Below are 24,710 nucleotides of genomic sequence, written 5' to 3' on the forward strand. Positions count from 1 at the left end.
ATTGAATCCAGGAGGACTCCAAACATGTGTACATGACCATGTTTATAAACACACACATGAACTCCTCACTTAACGGCCGAGTTCCGTTCCTACGACCAGGTCGTTAAGCGAATTGGTCGAGGACCCATGTTATTTCAAGGTAAGGGGGCGTGGCCATTGCAAACACTAGTATAGTGAATACTGACCGACTGCGGGAATGAGACTGAGAACGGTGATGCGCAATGAGATGCTTGACGCTAAGACGCCGCGAATTGTAGCAGTGTACAATACAGACTGGTCGCAGAGCTGGTCTTAAGTCCGAACAGTTGTTAAACAGGTAGGTTGTTAAGTGAGGAGTACCTTAACCTAGTACCTACATGCATACTCAAGCACACTCACAAATGGATTTTACTGCAGACAGGCACACACACACACAGGCACTCTCTCTCTCTCTCTCTCTCTCTCTCTCTCTCTCTCTCTCTCTCGCTTTCTCTCTCTCTCTCTCTCTCTCTCTCTCTCTCTCTCTCTCTCTCTCTCTCTCTCTCTTTCATACACACACACGCACACACACACACACACACACACACACACACACACACACACACACACACACACACACACACACACACAGTCGGGGCAAGAAAAGTTATGTATATGTATATACATGTGTATAGAGCATATATCCAGCATATAGAGCATAACATCACAATATTGGGTTAAGTCCAACTGTCATTAATCACAATGTGTAATAATAAAGACATGCACATCTACAAATACTCCATAGTTGGGAGAAAGCTGTTGAGCGGGGAAGAGGGGGAAAGACAAACAGAGAAAGAGAGAGAGAGAAAGCTATAATCCCTAGCTGGGCTCTAAGGTGACATTGCAGTGTGAATTCGGAGAGGAGCATTGAGCCGCCTACACTTTCAATTCCACAGTTTTCTGCTGCGACACACACACACACACACACACACACACACACACACACACACACAGACACACATACACACACACGCACACACAGTGTGTGGGAGTGGGATTTGCGTTTAGATGCAAACGCACCCATGGCGTGGTGTCTCACGGGCGCACCCGGATGTGTTTGTGCAAGACAGAGAAAAGAGAGAGTGTCAAGAGCGGCAGGAGAGAGGAGATTGAGAGAGAGAGAGAGAGAGAGAGAGAGAGAGAGAGAGAGAGAGAGAGAGAGAGGTGCTGAGAAGTCCGTAAATTGAAAAAGTGAAGACTTCACTTCTTCCCTCAATTCTTCTATTAGCACCTTGGGGCTCTAATTATTTGAGTCTCCTCTACAAAAATAGGACTGAGAACGATAGCCTGCACTTGAAAGGCATGTTTTCATTTGCACAAAATGAAAAAAAAAAAAAAAGGAGGCCCAAGATTCCTTGAGAAAAGCAAGTGGGTGGTGAGCTTGAGGCAATGCATAGTTCCATCTATGCTGCTGCGGTGTGTGTGTGTGTGTGTGTGTGTGTGTGTGTGTGTGTGTGTGTGTGTGTGTGTGTGTGTGTGTGTGTGTGTGTGTGTGTGTGTGTGTGTGCAGAGATGGAAAGAGTATTTTAAATCTCATATTCGAAATCGAAGTACTGTACCTTGCAAAGAATTGTACCCAAAAGTGTTTCAAAGTATTTCGTACTTTTTACGGCCGCATTCAAAAACAAAAAAAAACATCCTCTATATTAAACATTCCAGCCAACACTCAAATTGATCTGCTTCTCGCTCTGTAACAGTGGAGTGAACACAAGTCCATGTGAGATGGTGTGATGTGTGGGGATGGAACTACAATTTTCATTGCCCAGACGCCCTCAGACCGGATGTCCTAAAATTCGCAAAGCAGCTTGGATCCCTCATTCATAAATGTTAGTTCGTAGAATACTGAAATGTACTTGATTACAATCACACGATCAGCACTAGGGATGCTACTTTAGAAATTGTAACTATCCAAGCTAGAAATACTCATGGTTTAAAATCGCTAAGGCACGCAGCAAGCCACAAAGAAAAGCAGCTTCATCAAGGTGCCACTTTAACCATCCGTTTGGGTTTTTATGCATTCAATTCAATTATGTGAAAAGTTGCTCAATACTTGCTACGATACTGAAAAATAATCAATTTACTCTAGTCGTGTCAGTACATGTAGCGAGCTTCCCACCCGATATTGCAACCCCGCAGTTAGAAATGATTTTTAGCGGTGTGTGCGTGTGTGTGTGTGTGTGTGTGTGTGTGTGTGTGTGTGTGTGTGTGTGTGTGTGCGTGCGTGCGTGTGCACGTGCGTGTGGATGTGTGTTTGAAAGGAATGAAAATTAAATTGGTGGAAATAGATAGAGGTTTTTTGACACTCGACTGCAAACAGTTGTAAGCATGTAGCTCTCTCATTCAGAAACACTACTACACACTACTCATTGAAATCGTCTCACACACACACACGCACGCTCGCACGCACTTACACACACACACACACACACACACACACACACACACACACACACACACACACACACACACACACACACACAAACACACACACACACACACACACCTCATAATGGTTCTCCCTGCCTCTCTTTTTCAGTTCTGTTTAATTAAGACCTTGGAAATTAGTGCCCCGCTGTGTTGAAAAAGGGGTCATTTTAGCCTTTGGCGATACACTCCCATTTCTCATTTCACAATCTGCCTAATCTGGCCCACTTCGATGGACTCGGAGGGTGGTTGTGTGTGTGTGTGTGTGTGTGTGTGTGTGTGTGTGTGTGTGTGTGTGTGTGTGTGTGTGTGTGTGTGCACGTGCGTGTGTGTGTGAGCTCCCATAGAAACACACATGCACATTTTGCTTGTTTATTCTCATCTAGTGTGTTAAAATACAACATTTTTGCATATTGTTTAAACCCACAACTCAGGACCGAAGCTAAATAGAGATGCAAATACATACATCATACTTCTACAGTACAGCACAAAACATCTACATTAGATTATTACTATTAACTGATCAGTTTTACCTTCAATTGATAATCTTAGATAAACGTGCCAGTTTTGAAAAGTGTTAAAATTAAAGGAACACTTTTACCTTTATTATAAATCTGAGCTTATAGACCAATGTAAAAAAAAGCTTCGGGAAACTTTTGGCAACAAGGTGACATTGTCATTGCGAGATACAGTACATAGACACTTAAGAAACATAAGTGAAACCAAAACCAGATAAATAGATATGATTACTTTCAAGACATTCTGACTTTAAAAACCCTCAACAGTTTAGGAGTATACAGTAATTAATAACAGACACGCAGAATCTCAATCTCAACATTAACTCAATAAATCAAATACAGGTTGGAAATTCAATATTGCAAGAACCTTCACTGAAGACTTCAATCGCCATTTCTCCTTAGTCCGCTATGCCCAGATTTCCAATCCTAAAACTTACAGAATCAACAATGGATCATTGGATCACCAGCTCACCAGCTCATTCTTTTTCACGAAGAATATTTGTCAAAGAGGAGAACCCCAAGGGTGAACTCTGGGACCCCCATTTTTCTACAATCTATTAGTGACCTTCCGTTAATCTGCTCGAACTGCAATGTATATATACTGTATATGCCAATGACATTATTATCTATTATGCATCCAAGCCACAGTTACCACAAATTCAAACAAACTCCTGTCAGATTTGAATAACATCCAAGATTGGCTAGTTGAACACATCACTGCTAAATAAAATAAAATCCTGTGTCATGCTCTTCGTCACCGGTCATAGTCTTAAATTAGATTTACATCCTTTTGAACTTGCATGCAATGATGGATCTCCACTTGAAAAGGTATTTGTGCTTTGTCGCATTGTTGTTTTACATTTAATGTTGATATTGCCTATTATGTATTACGCTGACATAATATAGCAATCCATAGCTAAAAGGCATGTAATGCAATGAGATCCTGAGGGGGTATATGCAAAAGGAATTGATTAACGTTAGGTGTGTATATTTGTTGTATTGTCTTGTATTGGGATTTTTGAAAACAACATGATGTATCTCAAAGGGGTTTATCCTGTTAAGAAACTATATACTATAAGTGGGCATGGGGGGTTTGTTCCAATCAAAGAAGATTGGGTATTGGAAGAAGGGGCTTGAAATTCCTTGAGAGACGGGTCTCTTGATAAGGAAACTGGTGTAGGGCTGGTTTTTCCTGCATTCTGGCCTTGTGTGAAATTGACCTTTGTTAAAATGCAGTAAATTAGCAGATGGACGTTGTTCTTCTGTCTCAGTCAACAGATGTTTCTGTAGAACAAATCCTCATCCTACTGCTACTTTCCCCGAATAGAAATTCCTCAAAATGTTTTTTTCAAGTGTTGAAAATACTAGCCTTTGACAGAGATGCCGTATGGTTAGTTCTGTGTGGGTTTTATCTGTGTTCGTGTGTATGTGTATAATTAGCTCACATTTGTGATGCATCTTGCTTTGACCAGTTTAGTCAGCATGTGGAAGCAGCAAGGGGCGTGAAAGCCGTTTTGGTTGTGTGTCTGTGGGACTCCCCTCTCTGTACTCTTTTAGGCTCACTCATCCGGGGAACTATTGTGCCCTCCTTTCACTTGCTCCCCTCTTTCTCAATGGCTTCACCCCCGCTCCCCATTCTGAGGGCGACAGATGATTAGCTGCACACAAACATACTCACAATCCACTCACATTAAATAAACTGTGTGCACAGTCCATTAACAGACCATGAACCATGACCACCATTATCCCAGACAGAGATTAGTAAGCTATTTAGTGTAATACCAACAATAGAATTTGCTCACTGCTAATTATGCCCATAGCTTCCTACTTCTTTTTCATTTGTGGTGAAGACAGTTAATATTAACAACGATATGATATGGATTTGTTCTGAAGGAATTTATATTTACTGAGAAGATTGCTTTCAATCCAATTCTATTTTTGATCTGATCAATCCACATTTAAAAAAAGTTTGTTTCAAATCTAAGGCAGTTGACGTTTTGCTACAGTTTATTTCAGTTTATGTCTCTGTTAGGTAACGTTCAATCTGCTTTATTCAGTGGGCAATAAGAGAATGCAATGCTTTATCGATGCCTTTGATGCTTGTGTCGATTACGCACATTTTGGTATGTTTTAGTATTTTTACAGCTTATAGAGCTTATTGTGCGTAATCACCAGGTGTCATGACATTTCCCTGCATATATGTATGACCGTATGTATATGTATGTGACAAATAATCTCTTGAACTTGAACTTACTGTAGGTTAACATTTTTAGATATTGGTTGCCGTCATTTATAATTGTTCATAGCACAACCTGGCTAAACGCTTTACTATTGGGAACTCACCTTCTAGTCACATGTATTTTTTTTAACATGTTCTTTTCTTGAAGGTGTGGTTTAGCAATCGAAGAGCCAGGTGGCGCAAGCAAGCGGGAGCCAATCAGCTTGCAGCATTCAATCACCTGTTGCCGGGCGGATTCCCACCAACAGGAATGCCGTCACTTCCGACTTATCAACTGCAAGAGTCCAGCTACCCCACAACCACACAAGGTACCACTTTAAGTACTTTAAGGTACTTACTTTCATCCGTCCATCCATTCTTGTTTAGTATATGCAGTGGGAGGGATTTGATAATGATGTGTAGTAAAATAACCGTGAAAACGTAATTCAACTAAACATTGTTGTTTTTTCACACTCAGCTTCTCATTTAAAACATGTAAAACACTGATAAGCAGTTATGCACCAAGATGTGCAATGTCTAGCCTAGTGCAATGTGACGTAATATCGTAATTGAACGTCATTACATACATTGTCATTCATCACCATTTTGAGAAATTGATGGTTTAGGTCAATATAATGACAATTTGAGTAAATTCCGGCATGTGTGTTTCCGTGCGTGCTTGTGAGTTCAAAAAAATTGTTTTGCCCAGACGGTAGCGGAACGGTCCACCGCCCCCAGCCCCTGCCTCCGTCCTCCATGCACCAGGGTGGACTTTCCGGAGTGGACACTGGCTCTGCATACGGCCTATCGACCGGGCGCCATGGTTTCTCTGGCTATTCGGACAGCTTCATGGGCTCCAGCGCGCCAGGGAACCACGTGAACCCCGTCAGCAACGGCCTCTCCCCGCAGGTCTGTGACTTAGTGTGTTTTGTTATTGAAAAATAAGGAATAAAAAAAAATCCTAATACATATGGGCGTGTATATGTTTTGCATGTTGAAAAAAGTGCAAGGTCTGGGTGATGAAATCAATGTCTTGGTTCTTCTGCGGAATTTTGTCATAGTGTGACATTTTGCAGTCCTGAATCAACTGTACTATAACTCACTATTAGTTCGGTGTATTTAATATTTGCCCTGAAATCCACAGTTTTTGTTCCAGTAATTGAAGAATCATAATTTGTTGCCATGTGGGGCAGTTTTTGAACTCATAAGCAGATATTGTGTTGTGTTTTTGTGATCTTAAATTATTCAATATCAAATCTCAGATCTAGAATGTGTAGGCACTGTGAACAGGTCTATCGGCATCAGCAGTTCCTCTGTGAATGTGTGTGCATGTGCGGGAAGCTGCAGTCTTGTGTGTGTTTGAGCACGCTCCATTGGCAGATGCCATCTTTGGTTCTCAAGAATATCAGTGCGTCCAAAATAATTTACTGCATGCTACATACACCTATTTGCGAAGTATGGTACATGCAATGATGACTGTACAGAAACCTTTATTGGCATCTTGACATCACATTGTGGGATCCAACATTGTGGAATACACTTGCCAGTGTAGTGTACAATGTTTGCATACAACAGTATTCCACCAGCTGTAGTATGTCATTCTGCAACTTTTCACATATTATATGACACATAGTATGGTTGTAGGCACACTAAAAAGGGCATACTAGCGTATACGATTTCGGTCACAGTATCTGTCTTGTCTTCACTTCCTGAAAGCATGCTACAAGATCAGACCCTGTGTCTTCCCTCTAATTAGCTGGCTCTTTCACAAAAAAAATGAGGCAGTACCAGGCTGCACTTAGATACCAATATCCCTTTGCTAACGGGGCATTAGTGGGCGATAACATTTTACAATTTATTTCATCCCGCAACCCTGAGTCTCTCTAATTAACTTCAATGTTTGACACTGTGCTTCCAAATGGATTTCAGCTTTGACTTTTAACTACAAAGATGCTCGTTAGAGGAAAAATCCACTGCGCTCTACAGGGGTAAGGCGGCTAATGCCAAAACATCAGAGTGAAGAAAAGACCTAATCGCACTTGACTAATGAGTGTGATCACCAAAATTCACATTCAAAGTCTCTCTTGGAGTCTTTTTTTTTTGTTGCAATTAACAGATGTTTCTTTCAATGCACACGGGTCTAATGAATTGTAGCTGATAGCCTTACCCCCTTTGTCATTGTGTCTTAAGAAAGCAACATTAGGTTTGGAATCAAGTCATGTGGTGTGCACACGTTCAGGGGCAGAGGGAACAAAAAGACAAAAAGGTAAACTCCTCTGTCTTTCAACGCATAAACTATCAAGTAACAAACAAGTCAAACAAGCCACTAAGCAATGGCTTTTTCCCAAAACCTGGACGAGAGTCTCAGGGACATCCATCCTCCGCCTTCATAGAATACAATGTCATACAAGTCTGAAATAACTGTTAGGAAATGTGAACTATTGTATAGAGGGGCACAATAGGGGGCCATAGTAGAGAGTAGGGCATGGAGTAGGCAAGGTACTAGGATGGCCAGGACAAGGTCTACGGTGGGGGGGGGTAACGCATTACAAAGTAATGCATTAGAGTACTCAGATTATTTTTTCTTGTAACGAGTAACCTAAGTTTTGCAATTAATTTTAGTTTTGCAATTCAAGCAATCATTTATTTAGTTACATTTTCAAATAAGCAATCTGTTACTGTTAAAATATTTCCCAGTTCCTTTTGTTGCCACAAAAGAAAAAAAACTAAAAGTAGGAAGAGAGGTCTAGGACAGGGAAGGGTGGGAAGGGTACCAGGAAGAAGGTTGATACTCGATTAGCCTTGTTGATCACCAAAGCTCGAGAGTATTATGTAGAACCTTCCAGTATCTGTCAAATTGCCAAATGAAGGGTTCGGTTGTTTTTTTTTCCATGTACTGTAGTACTGTCTCAGAGCTGTCCTCTCCCCTGCGCTGTCCTCTCTTCACTGGTGCCACAATGGTGGAACGAGCTCTCCCCTTCAGTGAGAACAGCTGAATGGCTTTCGTCGCAGACTAAAGACCCGTCTCTTTAGACAATACCTCGATCACACTTGCAATGACCGATTAAGAAAAAAATTCTGGCTGTGACTGACATATACAGGTGGTTTGACTACTCCTGACAATATGTAAATCATTTCAGACAAAAATAATCCGCTTAATGATGGAATGTAATGTCTCATCCTTATCTTGCCCATTCACTTCACGCAATGGAGAAACCATTGTTGGTTTCCCTTTGCCTTCCATGTGCTGAAGGCAAATGTACAGTGTGTGTCAGGATGGGGGACCGGGATTGGGAAAGAAGTTCACAATGTTTTCCTTCCTTGGTCTCTTGAACGATAGCCATTTCTGAAGGTGCTTTTTTTTGTCCTGGTCGATGGGGTTCCCTCGACACCTATACAGAAAAGAGGATTGGCTGATATCAATGCAAATCGCTGGGCGATGGATGAAAATTATACACAATTACTCACCAAACACGACAGAATCCGACTAACATGCCGAAAATAAGATTGAAATTGTGTTTAAAGTGGAGTTCTGTGGGGGGATTAAATTTTGCGTCACAATTGTCTGCAATTATTCCCTCGTTCACACATAGTTTAGAGTTGGAGTTTGGAGTTTGGAGTTTTTTGCCCCCCACCCCTCAAATCTGATTGGGGAAACTGCTCTCTCATACATTGTATGAGACGTATCTTTTACTTCTTTATTTTTACCATTCAAGTGGAAAATAGAGATTCGTTGCTGTCATATTGGAGCATAAGGGAAGGGAAACCGGTGCTGTTCATTTTCATTTTTTGTTTTACCTCTCTTCCACATGCAATTGTTTAATGGGGCAGGGGGTAGCGAGAGTTGGAGCGAGTGAGCAGCAGCTGCTCCACACAGCAGAACAGGCACATGCAGATTGGGGGGTGGAGGGTGCCTGAGCACCTGCCCCTTTGCCATTTGATGTATGTACTGCCCTTTTTATCAGGCGTGTTTTTTTTAATCAGGCGTGTTTTTTTTGTTTTTTAAGCGTGAATGGGCATCGAGGTAACAGATTTTCTGTGCAACATATACATTCATTCATGAGGAACGCGTTCCCGGAAGCCGTGCGATGCCGCACATTGGGAGTCCGTAAGCGCTCTGCTGTGCGTCCCTGTGCCTCCAAATAAAAAAAATGAAAACAATGTGCTCCATTAAAAAAAACAAAAAAAAAACTGTGGAACGGGGACACTTCCTTAGTCACTCTCTTCTTCTTCACCACTGGTGGCTAGCAATGTTTGGATGACTTGCCATTCCATGGGAAAGCCAAATCAGTGGCCCTCATCTAACCTCCATTTCCCGTCGTAAAATCTTAAAAGATGCCGTGATCAGATGCTAGCACAGTCAGGTCTTAGAGCTCGCCATTGCACAGAGACAGCCCTAGTGAGGATCTAACAACCTACTGTTAACAGCAGATAGAGGTGACTGCTCTGTCCTTGTGCTTTTAGATTTGAGCACCACGTTCGACACAATTGATCACGCTGTCCTCCTGCACCATCTGGAAACACAGATCATCCAGAGCCATGCGGATGACACACAGCTATATATAGCTCTCTAATCTAATAACTTTCAGAAGAAAATTTCAAAATCAGATCTCCCACTGATTTGCACAAGTTATTCATGCTTTTATTTTCTTCCACCTGGACTACTGTAATGCACTTCATGGTATCAGTCAGAGTTCCCTTCACCAACTCCCACTAGTGCAGAACGCTGCTGCCCAAATTTTAATATGCACCAAGAAATATGCACACATTACCCCTGTCCTAGTCAACTTACACTGGCTACCAGCTTTATTCCGCATTGATTTAAAACATTTATTGATCACTTTTAAAGCTTTAAATGGCCTCGCTCCAAATTATATAAAATAATTTTGAAATATAGCATACTGGGTTTGATCATTTGACCTCTGCAATTTTATGGGTTTTTTTTTAAATTGTGTTTTATCCCCCGATGTTTTATAATCGTTGTGATGTTTTATTGTTTTTATCTATGCTGTTATTATATATATATATATATATATATATATATATATATATATATATATATATATATATATTTTATGTGAAGCACTTTGTAACCTTGTTTAGAAAAGTGCGATATAAATACAGTTTATTTAATCATTATTATTATTATTATTATTATTATTATTATTATTATTATTATTATTATCATTATTATTATTATTATTATCATTATTATTATTATTATTATTATAACCAGGGCATCAGAGCTTTGGTGCTTAGCTCTCCCCATGCCTTGCTTCTATTACAGACACACCTGGTTTCATACCGAAGTTGAATTAGAAAAAAAAAAGAAAGAAAATACAACAGCGTGAGAAAATATCAATGTACAATAGTGGCTACGCTCGCTTTAATGAAAATGTGGTGGTGGTGGTGGGGGGGGGGGGCTAAGTTGAATAAATGACAAAGAAGACGTTACAGAATATAATGACGTAATAATATTAACTCCTATTCCCATCTTGCTCATTTGCTTCATCTCTCCATCTTAACCTCTTCCTCCTCGTTTGCTTCCTCCTGTTTCTCTTCGTCTTCACCTCTTCCTCATTCTAATCCACCTCGCCTCACAGAGGATATTCTATTATAATAATAATAGAATAATAATATTATTATAATAATATAATCATATTTGTACATATATGATTCATATACGGACAGAATTAGTTTTTCACACAACCATACAACCTGGTGGACAAAACACAATATCCGTAACGGATAGTCATTTCATTCAATCGATCGGCCCATCCCTGATTAGAACCTGTAAGGAAATACAGTGTTAACATAGGCACTTTAGTGATTATTCAATCTAAGATACTTAAACAATTACTTTATCTTACATTCTCAGAGTTATACATAAGTGCTCAAAACTACACCCCATACACATTAACATAGGCTCATAGACAGTACCCGTAACAACCCCGTAGCCTTTTCTTTCTATCAGTTACATTGGTTTTTACTTTTTTTTTAACTATGCCTCTCCTCCTGAGAAGGCTGGGATCCACCAAGTAATGACTTTGTGTCAGTTACTCATGCCCGTTCTCCTGGAAGCAAGGCACTGAGAGCTTTGGAACAGTGATGCCTGTTTTCAGCATCTGAACTCCCCTTCTCCTTTTCCTTCCAAGTAAATGCAATGCTGTCAGGCAGTGCAGGGTCCAGCTGAGAGGGAAGAGTTGGCACCATGGTGCGAAGATGCCAGCCCATGAGAAACTGAGCCAGGCTGTAACCACTCTGGAGAGGTGTGGCTCTATAGGCGAGTAGAGCCAGGTAGGGGTCTCCTGCCTTTTTCAGGAGGTTTTTCAAGGTCTGGACTGCATGTTCCACTTCCCCGCTACTCTGCAGAAACCCCGGGCTTCTAGTGATGTGTCTGAACAAACAAAGTCACAAAGAAAGTGAAGGCTTGTCCAGAAAACTATGGTATATTATCCAAAATCAGCCCCTCCGGAATGCCATGGCTGGCAAATGACTAAAAATGAACAATGACGTCGGTGGACCTGGTGTGAGATAATGGTGCAATCTCAACATAGGTGCATAAACAGGTGAGTGCGACAGTGTCTGCTGTCCAAAGTCACTTCCTTGGCACGTGCACAATGGAGCATCAGCCTCATCCTTAAGCACTGGATTCTCAGTGGCATAACACAGCAGGAGAAGACAGTGCATTATTCAGTGTTCCATGGTCCCATGGTCCACGTCCCAGACCCAGCAGTTTTTCTCCGAGAGGAGGTCAGAGACAGAGTGGCCTGTCTGTTTCCACTCGCTGGGGAATGAACTTTCCCAACTGGTTGACCAACCCCAAGAAAACTCATCAACTCGCCAACATTTGTGAGCTCCTTCATCTCCATGATGGCCTCTGTCTTCCTTGGGGCAGGAGTCTGCAGTTGTGATGATGTGACCCAAGAAGACCACCTCGCTCTTGGAGAGCTCACACTTATCCAGATTTAGGGTGATGCCTGCTTTTTCCAGTCTTTGTAGCATGGCATGGAATCGCGCGTCATGATGTCCCTGGTCCCGTCCCCACACCAGTAGATCATTGATTTGGCATACCACGCCTTCTAGCCCTTCTGTGACCTCAGCGAGCCTCAGCACTGGAAGTGTTCGGGTGCTGAGGCAATGCCAAATGAAAGACGGTTTAAATTGAAACATCCGAAGGGTGTGATGAATATAGTGTACCTGGCTGATTCCTCTGTGAGTGGAAATCTGTTGCCTGTTGGCATGTAGTTTTCTGAACATTTTCGCTCCAGCAAGCATTCAGAGGCTCTGTTCTACTGACGGCACAATGTAATTTTCACAGCACACATACGTGTTCAAGCCGGTGAGGTCCACACACAAACGCACCTTTTCACCATCTTTCTTAGGTATGACTACCATGCCGGCACAGTCAGTTGGCCCCACCACATGGCTGATGACGTCCAGGCTTTCCACACACTGGAGCTCTTCTTTGACTTTCCCCATCAACGGTAGTGAAATTCCCCTGGGGGTTTTCCAGGAAAATGACACAGCCTCTGGTTTAAGCTTGATGGCGTACAGTTGTTGTACCTCACCTAGGCAGCTGCATAGGTTGGGGTATCTTGTCTTGATGGTCTCTATGTCTGTGCTGTCGATACGGACGAGTAAGCCAAGGGCTACAATGGCTGGCAACCCAAGCAAGGGCAAGCTCATCTTTTTGACCATACAGACCTTTTCCATGGTCTGCTTGGCTCCTATCCTCAGCCGCAGTCTGGCGAGCCCCAACACATCCAGTGGAATCCATCCTGGACCACTCAAAAGCTTCTCCGCTTTCTGTAGAACAGGCAGCTGTGCATTAGAATAAATTCTGCTAAAAACAGTCTGTGACACAACAGTGACAACGCTTTGGTGTCAAGTTTGAAAGTGATGTTTTTGTCCATTATGTCTATTTTAGCAGTCCATGAATCAGCATCCAATATCACAGAGCTGAAAAAGAAGCTTTCCTCCTCTTACTCCTGTGCAATACCATGCACAGCTTTACCAGCGAAGCACATACGCTGGTAGTGACCTTTTTTTTCCACAGGAACGGCACTTTGTATCATTGGCAGGGCACCCATGCCTAGGGTGAGGCATGCAACCATATTTGTTGCACTGGGAGCTTTTTGGATTTTTGCTCAGTGTGTGTGGCTGTGCTCCCTCACTCTTGAATTTGTTTAATTTAGGCTTTTCTTTTTACTGTCTGCCTTTAATCACTCTGTCCACAGAGCGGACATCCTTCTGCCTTACACCACTGGCATCAGTCCTCAGTGTATTTTGCGGCTCATAATAAAATCAGAATCGTGCTTCATATATTTTATAATAGATAAAAATTCACTCCTTAAATCTCTGTTTAATAAATGTTGAGTTGAGAGATAAGTCATATTTAGAGATTCTGATTTGAATTCTTATTTTGCCACTATTGTAAATTTAAAAAATATAAATAAATTCTTATTTAGTCCGTGCATGAAGAATTATTAATTTGCATTTGTTCACATTGCATAAAATGCCACTTTTTGGGGGTCTTTTCCTAATTTCATTGTCCTACTGGTGCAATGCAATTCAGCGCACCAACTTGTAAAATGAAAATTGAACCAAGAAGTAAGAATCCTTCAAGTTTATTTACCGTTCTCTCTCTTAACTAGGCTACATGAATTTCAAATAAACTTTAACATTAACTTTTAAGAAATTAGACTTTTTTACCGTTGGCATTATTGGTAACATTGATTTCAGGCCAGCCAATCAAACCCTTTCACATCGAATAACGCACGTGTTGGTGCTTCAGTCAGAGAAAAAATTAATTCTTTCAATTAGCCCAAGGGATTTACATTATCTGCACATAACTTATCAAGGTATTCAAGTGGACATAAATCATATTTTTTCATCGACCACTTCACCACACTTATTTCAGACTCATTTGTCATGTATTAATTAGTACTAATTATCCTTATTATTGCTGCTTCCTTGTTAAATAACACTGATTCATAATTACATAACTGATTCAGTGTAGGCTACACAGATACACGGCATGTATCTGCCGCACATGAAAAGCAAAATTAAGTTGTGCAATAATTTTATGCACCACAGTATTTGCCCCCAAATGCATGTGCCCACCCCAAAGACCTAGCAACTATTAGTGCAATAATGTCGTGCTGTGAAATTATTTGGCAAAGCTTTAATTTCTTTGTAATGTGGTTTGTGGAGTTTCTCTATGGTTTGTCATTGTGTTACATTTTTGTAATAAAGGAGGGTAAAGTAAGCCAAACCCTCCTGATTGAACCTATTTGACTTTGAATAAAGTTAATAAACAGATCAGAGTCAGGTTCGGGGTTTCATTAAACCATATTAAATGAAAATTTTATTGAAAAAAACAAAACCAAAAACAATAAAAATCTAGGCCTCTCACAGTCTCTATAACCTCGGACAGGCCAGCCACAGCAACAGTCGTGTCCTGGCTAATTGGTGTCCTGCACTTTGGGCAGTCTTCACTTTTGGCCAGTAGGACTGCAATGCATTCCTGGCATCCAATGAAGCTGCGGCAGCACAGCACCAGCAGTGGACCTTCCATCTCAGCTGTAATGACATTAACACAACAAAGATCACAAATGTCTTTCAAACTCATGAAAGAGACCATAGGCTACAGCCACAACATTAAAACCACCATTGATAACCATTAATATTGTGTAGGTCCCCTTTGTGCCGCCAAAATAGCTTTGACCCGTCGAGGCATGGGGTCCACAAGACCTCTGAAGGAGTCTTGTGGTATCTGGCACCAATACATTAGCAGCAGATCCTTTAGGTTCTGTAAGTTGCAAGGTGGGGCCCCCATGGATCAGACTTGTTGTTTCAGCACATCCCACAGATGCTCGATCGGATCGGACCCTATCTCCAGCCATCCACACGATGTAGAAAAAAATGTGATTCATCAGACCAGGCCACCTTCTTCCATTGCTCAATGGTCCAGTTCTGACGCTCTCCTGCCCATTGTAGGTGCTTTCAGCAGTGGACAGGTCAGCCTGGGCACTCTGACCGGTCTGCAGCTATGCAGCCCCATACACAGCAATCTGTGATGCATTGTGTGTTCTGACACCTTTCTATCATAGCCAGCATGAACTTTTTCAGCAATTTGTGCTACAGCAGCTAATCTTTTGGATCGAGCCAGACGAGCTAGACTTCGCTCCACACATGCATCAATGAGCCCACGGCGCCCATGACCCTGTTGCTGGTTCACCGGTTGTCCTTCCTTGGACCACTTTTGGTAGGTACTAACCACTGCATACTGGGAATATCCCACAAGACCTCGTTTTGGAGATACTCTGACCAGTCGTCTAGCCATCACAATGTGGCCCTTGTCAAAGTCGCTCAGAGCCATACACTTGCCTTCCTTACACTTCCTGCTTCCAACACATCAACTTCAAGAAATGACTGTTCACTTGCTGCCTAATATATCCCACCCCTTGACAGGTGTCATTGTAACAAGATGATCAATGTTATTCACTTCACCTGTCAGTGGGTTTAATGTTGTGGCTGATCAGTGTACACTACTGTGTAGTCCTTCTAATTCCTTTGCGACTACACATAACAGTGTTTCCTCTGCATTCATTTACAGTAGTGTGCACCCACAGCAAGCAAAGTACTACCAATGCAAGAGAAAATTAGTCATTAAAATAAAAACGGAAATTCAGGCTTCTTATTATCTAAAAATAAAGATATGTGGTCCAAATGTTTTGGCAGTAAAGACTATACCATAGTGAGATGTAAAAACATTTGTAACACTGGAAGCTCAACTTGAAACACAAATTGGACCAGGACAGCAACAGATATGCTGTAGGCCCAAACTAGAATTATTGCCCAAAGCCCCACAGCTGCATAGAATTATGGAGGAAATACTGTGAAGTAGTAAGTGCTAATTATTTTTTAACACAATTTCAGTGTGCTTGCTTCAGCTTGAAGTACTTGAATAAGTACAAAATATAATAGTAGAAGGAGTTAAGTACCTTAAGTAGTACGAAATGTTGTAGAAGTAGTAGCACTAGAAGGTGTTGAGGTACTCAAAAAGTATTTTAAGCAGTTTTTGATGTTATTGAAGAAGTTGAAGCAGTACTTCAAGTAGCTGAAGCAGAAGTTGAAGTACTTTGGCTGTAACTGAAGACGATGAAGCAGTATTTGAAGAAGCTGAATCCAGAATTGAGTATTTAAAGAGGTAGGTAAAGTAATAGAAGTTGAAGATGCTGTAGCCTAGTAGTGAAGTGAAGCTTAAACCATTTAATATCTCATTATAATCAATAAATTAAAAACAAATAATATAGTTGTCAGCAGTTTTGGACATGGTTTTGGATGCAAATTTTATTAGAGATGGTACGCTCTCAAGTAGTTGCGGGGAGGATTTTGCAGAATAGTAGTAGTAAAAGATAACAGTAACAGATGAAGTAGATTAAATTAGAGATTAAGTGGCCTTAATCAAATGAAAAAGTTGTTATAATATATATTTGAATCACTACATACATGAATCACACATAATACACATAATAATTCCAGTGTTTGTGCCCATAGGAAATGTATTCACAATCAGTTGAGCGAAAGTGGCATAAATTGAATTGAATTATGTTCCTTATTCAGTATATTGATTTAGTTTAGCTCTCCAAAACACACATTTTTTTCTTTGAAGGCGCGCTATCTCTGTTTCTGGCTCTCGACTCCCTGGGTAGATTTCATTATAAAAATTGGAAGTTGATGCTGTGGCACGCTGAATTTCATTGCACAAGTCGAACAATGAAATTACGAAATACCCCAAAAAATGGCATTTATATTATACAACGTGAATAACTGCAAAGTAATTATATTTCATGCACGGACCTTATTTATGTTATTTTTCATCTTTCATGGACACATTACGTTTTATACTGAGTTATCCATGGGGGCCCCACCTCACACCTTACAGGACTTAAAGGATCTGCTGCTAATGTCTTGGTGCCAGATACCACAAGACACCTTCAGAGGTCTTGTGGAGCCCATGCCTTGATGGCACCAATAACCACTAATATTGTGTAGATCCCCCTGACCTACACAATATTAGTGGTTATTAGTGGTGGTTTAAATGTTGTGTGTCGGTGTATATTCATATATACATACATACACGGCTTAATTTGTGGCGGATCATGTTCCCGGGATCTCCCAGATTGGGATGGCACCTATTTGATTGGATCCGGACCTCCACACAAGGGGTGTTGGCTTAAGCTCTGCCTTAAATAGGCCCTAACCCCCCATCGACACATATTGTCTCCGCTGCATGTCCGCGTTCCCCATTCCTCCAAACAAAACAAATAAATAGCGTGTTTTTGATTTAGATTATTATTCTTTATTTACGTTTCCTAATTGAATCCGGTTCATGTGTGCACAGGTTCCATTAATCTTTTTCTCTCATTACCCCGCCGGATCGGCATCCTCTCTGTGTTACCGCACCTCCTGATTTACAAATTAAGCACTGCATACATACATACATAAATACATACATATATATATACATACATACATACATATACTGTATATAAACATGTATACAAGTATACATACATATACAGTATACCTGTACACATATACAATATAAGTTCATATACATACATTTATATCTATGTCTATATACATATACACTGTAGTCTGTATACATATATATTTGACAAGAGATTTTTCATAAGGGGACAGACTGAAAACAAAATCACACACACCCTCACATACACACATTGGCAGTTTGCAGGCTGATGTTGTACGGCACCGCATGTTGTAGATACCGCCGGTCACAAAGAACTAAGACTTCTTCTGCAGCTCGGGATTAGATCTCAGAAAAATCAAGTCCATGGGTGCGCATGATGTGTGTTTTCGGCTCGTCTTTTTGTGTGCCCGTGCGTGCGTATGTACGTGATGCATGTTGTTGTGTAACGGAGCCTTGGCTAAATCCACCAGCAGCGCTTGGGGACAGAAGCGGCGGTTGCCAGAGAGAGAGAGGGCCATTTTCGTGCATTGTTTGTTTGCGTCATTGTGGTTGACAATGTTAGTCAAATAACTAATAAATATTTATATGTTTTATTTAATAAAAAAATAAATAGAGATTAAAAATAAATGAAAAAAAAGGAAATTGTCTCAAGCAAAACCAAAGCATTACCACTTACACCCTCCTCAGGGTCAACGCTTCGATTCCAAAGGCTTGTTTTCTTTGAGAATTAGGACATGTTTGCTATTGACTGGGCTTAGGTTTATTGGACTTTTATCTGCCTCTGTGTGTCTCAACTCACGGTGAATTCCTCCTAAACAGTACGTATGCTAACATTCTAATGCAGATATTACTTGACAGGCCAGTTGAATAACATAACCTACATACCATTACCAGGAATGGAGTTATATTGGTGTTTCTTTTACATCAATTCTGTGGGAATGTCATTGTATGATATCCAGGGCCACGTTCTACTGGATGCTGCTACCAAACCGCAGCGCGTTTGCAGCTTAAGCTTGGAGTCGAAACAGAGAACTGCTTCGGTTTCTATACTGTATGTTTTCCCCCACATAGTGGAAACACACTGGTTTATTATGTCAGAAATCCAAATATGCAACACAAAAAAAGCTAATTTATTTTCAAACCAGGAAGCAGGCTGGTCCCTTGTCCAAGCGATTGCTGCGTACGTGTATGAAACGCGCCACTAAAGTCATTTTGATGAGAGTTTGGGAGGTTTGACGTTGACCCTCCCCAAAAAAATGTTTTGAATAAAATAAACATTCACACCGTAGGGACTAAATTTCGCTATCAAAATAAATTGCAAGGTTGAAGCTCCGCGGGCGGTAATTCAATTTAGAGACCCGTGTGTCGCGTTGGGGAATGCCATTTATACAAGCCCCATCTGTGCCCTGCTGTTGCCCAATAGAACAGCAGAGAATTAAGCCCCCCGATGTTCGAGCGGGGCAGCGGGTGTGTGGCCCATTCTCTTGGGGGGGGTGACAATATATGCCAACCATGGAATGTGCCAGTGTCAATAGTCAGTCTTTCTTCACAGCTACTGCTTGTACAACTCCCCCGCACTCACACACACACACACAAACACACACACACACGCACGCACACACATTCACACGCTAGCGCCTGTTACCCATCCCATCTCATCCAAAAGCCTTCTAAAATAAAGCTGGTTTTATTTAAACCACACAATTTTTTTTTTGACAAATCTATTTTGCTATTTTGAGAACAAATCTTTTTTTCTTCTTCTTCTTCCTGCCTTCCTTCCGGAATATCATCAGTCAGACAGGCGGAGATGTCGGACCGCTAATCCTTTTCTGTAAGAACAGGGAACTGTTTTTTCTGCCGACCCGGTGGCCGATGGAAACGCCGCGGGAAAACCCAACAACACGAAAAAACAACGGAAGAAAAATTAAAAAGTAAATAATAATCATAGGAAACGCAATTATTTCACGCCGGGGACGTTTTAACTCACCACACACGGCACTAGAGGAAAGCATTTAACGAATGAAAGACAGAGAGAAAGAGAGAGAGACAGAGAAATAAGAGACCGAGAGAGCAATAGATACAGAGAAGGAGAGGGAGGGAGAGAGAGAGAACATTTCCTGCATTTTGGAAATACAGCAGCTCTCTGGGCGAGCAATTTGAGCTGTCGGAGGGAGTGAATGAGACAGAGAGAGCGAGGGAGAGAGAGAATAGTGTGGGTCTCAGTGAGTGGGGGTGGGGGATGGGGTTGGGTGGCGGGCAGAGACGGGAAAAGGGGGGGGGGGGGGGGGCAGAGCTGCTGTAGTGCTCCCCAGCTCCCTGCCTTTGATCCATATCCCCAGGCCTTCCCAGTTGCCTGCCTGCCTGCCTGCCTGCCTTCGTAGCTCTGCTCAAGCCTCCGCTAGTGATTCCTGACAACTGTCGGATGGCGATAAGGTGGGGGGGTGGGTTGTTGCTTCGGTGGGGTGGGGGACAGGGAAGTGGAAGGGAGTAAAAAAGAGAGAGAGAGGGGGAGAGAACGAGTATCCATGCATGGGTCACGGTTCATTCCCCTTCCCACGATATTACAGTATATTCTCTTTTAAAGCAGCACGGGACTTTCCCGGCGATGAGACATCCTTAAAACGGGTCTGAGTTATTCCCATTCCAAGCTGTTGACATGATATGGGAGACGTTTTGGATTTGCTGATTCTGAGGTTTCCGCGTATTGGGTATTGGAGGACCCAATAGTCAGTAGCGCCAGCTCTGCCCTCTCTCCACCCTGTCAAGCCACGTTCAAGTTCGAGGGCAATGTACTATTTTTATGAGGCCCTTGCTAACGACATTACAAAAATTTGTCCAGCTGTAATTCTAAGAAAAAAAAATAACCTGAAATAATTCTTAAATCGAATTGCTACATAATTTCTCCACACATTTATTCACTGGGTATGCCAATCTGCAAGTCACAATCAGTAACATTGGACAATTGGAAAAGTAGATACCATACCCCCCCCAGCCTAAATGTACTTTTGATCCGCTACTCATCACCTGAAAGTCAACGTTGCGCCTGATATTAGTCTAGAGTCCTCATAAAACTCAGGGTCCCCCAACACACACACACACACACACACACACACACACACACACACACACACACACGCACACAAACACACACACACACACACACACACACACACACACACTCTGTCAGCTGGCGCATTCCCATGTCAACAAATCAAAAAGGATGAGTGCATATATTTACACCCCTGCCATACTTAGAGAGAGAGAGAGAGGAGGAGGAGGAAAAAAAGGGTGTTAGGGTTGGGGGGGGGGGGAGGGTTGAAATACTTGTTAATTAGAAATCACCCAAAATACAGATGCTGTTTCAATTTGGCACCGGGTGGGGGGGGGGGTGGGGGGATGGGGGGGGGGGGGGGGGGGGTTGAAGCGGCTTTACACCGAGATAAATAAAGAAATGTAGAAAAAAAATGAGAAAAAGAGCCGCAGTAGAACCCTGCCAAGAAAATCTGAGGAATGTAAATCACATTTACTGGTGGAATGTTTTTTGAATATACAAAATAAATTAAAAATAAAAATTATGTCTCATATTTATCTCTTGTGTACTCTCTCAACCCCCACCACCTCCACCACCACCTGAGCTACAGCACTGTGGTTTAATTTTTTTTTGTTGTTTTGAAGTTTGAGTGCATTCGAAATGTTAAAAATGCAACATGACATTTTAGTTGATTTTCAGCGATTAATTGTCATGCAAATAATGTTAATTGACTGTTTCATGGTCTTTCATTGTATGCTACTATCGCAGTATGTGTTTATGATGGTGTAATAATACATATCATACCTAATCTTATGGCAGAAGACTAGAGGACCGACCTTTCATTGACAATGAACAACATAAACATAAACATTGGGGTAGACAGTTAATATGCCCCGACGATTTTGCTAAATGATCACGGTCTGGTCAAGTAATTGTGATCAGGCATTTAAGTAATAATTGTGACAGCTTTCATCAGGAATAGAAAAAAAAAAGTCAAAGGAAACTTGCCTACATGGACTCGTGGTGGCAGACATTGGGGATTGGCCAATTTCACATCGTACCAAGGGAAGTAAGGAAGGAAAATATTCTTATTATGATTATTTTCGTACACAATTAATGTGCATGTGACAAAACTGACCGCTGGCCTGCTGTGTGATGAATTTACGAGTGTTCCCAACTAACCCTATAAGCAGTTGGGATGGCATTCACCATTCCCCTCCACCAAATTTTCTTCTCAAATTTTACCTCTCTCTCCATCTCTCTCCTCCAGTCTCTTAGCCCCCATCACCCCCCCCCCCCCCACTCCCCCACTCCTACCTCCCGAGAGGAAGCCATATCCTACCAGATGAAAGGGAGGGTGGGGCCAATCTTTAAAGAGTGCTATTTAAATGCACGGCCCGTCCGGGCATGGGTGAGGGATGCCTCCCCCTCCCCCAGGGGTTGACGGGAGAGCTGTTGTATTCAGTAATAAATAGCCAAATGTAAGGGAATGCGATTTGCATTTATCTCGCAGAGGCAGCCAATATGACTCTAAGTGAAAATCCCAAAAGATGAGGATTTAAGTGAGCTGGTCTAAAGGAGACCACTGCACACTATCGGAGGGAGAGCTCGCCTTCCCGCTCACTAGGAAAGTCCAGGGCATCTTCCAGGACCTGTGTTTCTAAAGACCTTGCACATTTGTGGCATATTCATTAGAGATTTGCGTATGTCTCAGGAGTAAGCTTTCCCATGGGTAAAATAAAGTCCCGCCACAAAGTCTGTTAGATTACTACATTTATTCCCAGAGTTCTGTTATGCACTGCAGCATATTGAAACCTAGCAATGTTGAATTGGATGTGCGCTGTCACAACCTCCTAATCCTAATCAATCCAGAAAAAATTCTAAGTCCTCTTAATACTCTGTACCCCTAGAAAATGCTGCAACGATCCTACCTTGGATCAATGACCGGTGACCTTTAAACTGCGTATAAAAGTTGCTGAGGTGGGTAGCAAGTTGCTACCACTGACAAGTCACAATGATGACGTCAGCTGTTCCACAGAAATATATTGTAAGAGAAATATCACTCACATGATACATTAAGTTAGGCATTTAGTTGCTTTTGGTGAAGTTTATAAAGTAGCACAAAAGCAGCGTCTTAGTACATTTACATTTATTCATTGATCAGACGCTTTGTCCAAAGCAACTTACATGAGAGGCGAGAAATAATCAAAACATACATCGATCATTGGAGCAAACTTGAATAAAAGTGCCTGAGCACCTGTCTCTTAATACAACCAGATACAAGCACAACATGCTGTAGGGAATCAGAATTAAAAGTTGTGTTATTAATATTATAATTTTCTTTCCCCGTATGTTAGTGCATGTCGTATTAGTGGATATCATATGTTGTTAGTGCATTATGCCAATACAACAACTTAATACTAATCAACATCAGAAAAAACAGGAATTGTTATTGTTATATTTTTCTTTATTTATTTTGCATTATTTTGAAGTTGTAGGCTCCATTTCTGAGACCCGTCCGTGTCACAATCTCCTCTTGTCCACGACACTGTGCGTTTGTGCCAAATCTCCAGAAGGTCAAAACAAGGGCCCACCGGTCCTACCTGGATGTCAGGGCAGACTTGCCAACCTACACTCATTTTGTGTACCAACCATGCAATTTTTGGTCAAAATACGCAGGTATGAAATGGCATCTGAAACGACGCAAAAAAAACCAATCAATACAAAACCATACATTTATTGGGTATTTAAACTACATCCCTCGGATTGGACCAGATGCTACAACTTTGTGCTTGTGGTTCTGTAACTCTTCCCCCGTCTCGCACTCACTCAACATCTGCTGATACACAGCGCGCCTAGCACAGTATGTGCAAATAACTTCTTGAATCTTGTTGCCTCGGTGGATAATAAAATCCACCGAGGCAACAAGATTCAAGAAGTTATTTGTCACATACATATACATATGATGATACATATATGTAAAATGGGACGTGGGATAGTAATAATTAAGCACAAAAATGTAACTGTAATGTTAGCATGTAAAACGTGAGATGCAGCGATCGATCGGCCATAACCGGTGACCAGCCGATCAGATATATTTTCCAAGTCAGTGCCGGTCAAAGTTACACGACCGATACACTGCTCAAGAACTCTTACTGTTATTTACTGAACTCTTACTACTCTTATGTAGTTGTGCAGTTGATGTTTGGGAGCAGGTTGCCAGTTCAATCCCCAGCTCCTTCTGGCAGCATGCTGATGTGTCCATGAGCAGGACACTTAACCCCCTAACTGCTCCCCAGACATCTCTATATGGCAGCCCACTGCTCCTAGAAACATCAGCTACTAGGATGGGTAAATGCAGAGAAATTGCAAATTTCCCCATTGTGGGACTGATAAGGATATATAAAAAAATAGAGCAAAAGATCAGCTGTTTGGAGGTACTTCAAGGTAAACAAAGAAGATTGGACAAATTTTCCATCACCTGACAATATTCTAAACTTGTGCAGACTGCATATCTCGGTTTCAAAGCAGCGCACTGCTCGTGATGAAAGGTTCGACTCTCTTGAGACTCGGTTCTTGACAAATCATTAAATAAAAGCAGTCATTAAATATGTTTCAGTTGGTTTAATGCACAGTGAGTGAAGAAAGACTTCCCGTGTACAAGAGTGAGAAGAGTCGGCCATTTATTATTATACATTTTATTTGCAATGATTGCAATTTATTTTGGAATGGCAAGTACCATATAAATTTAATAGAAAGGCATATTTACACTTAAAAGTGAAAGACACTGTCATTTCAAGTTTGAATTGGACATAAATTTTGTTGTCTCAGTGAGAGTTACAGGTTGCATTATACTGAAACTTGGTGACAGTCCATATTCTGTTTTATTGGAACTCAGTGACCATTCGATGTTGTATTTTATTGGAACTCAAAGACAGTTTCCTGTTCTATTATTGTTCCATAATGAACAATAATAAACACACAGTGTCAAAATCAGAA

The 24,710-nt window shown here is 41.5% G+C and overlaps 1 protein-coding gene across 4 annotated transcripts in view; it reads left to right on the top strand.

Annotated features, from left to right (window-relative positions):
- Positions 1 to 24,710, top strand: part of LOC307240776 (paired box protein Pax-7-like) — a 74,783-nt gene that overhangs the window by 35,590 nt on the left and 14,483 nt on the right. For all 4 annotated transcript variants that reach the window (XM_080014629.1, XM_080014631.1, XM_080014630.1 and 1 more), the window contains exons 6-7: positions 5,348 to 5,507; positions 5,888 to 6,087. In XM_080014629.1, the coding sequence (XP_079870755.1) occupies positions 5,348 to 5,507; positions 5,888 to 6,087 (360 nt within the window). The remainder of the gene's footprint in view (positions 1 to 5,347; positions 5,508 to 5,887; positions 6,088 to 24,710) is intronic.

The sequence above is a fragment of the Zeus faber genome (assembly GCF_960531495.2).
Source record: "Zeus faber genome assembly, chromosome: 15".
NCBI lineage: Eukaryota > Metazoa > Chordata > Actinopteri > Zeiformes > Zeidae > Zeus > Zeus faber.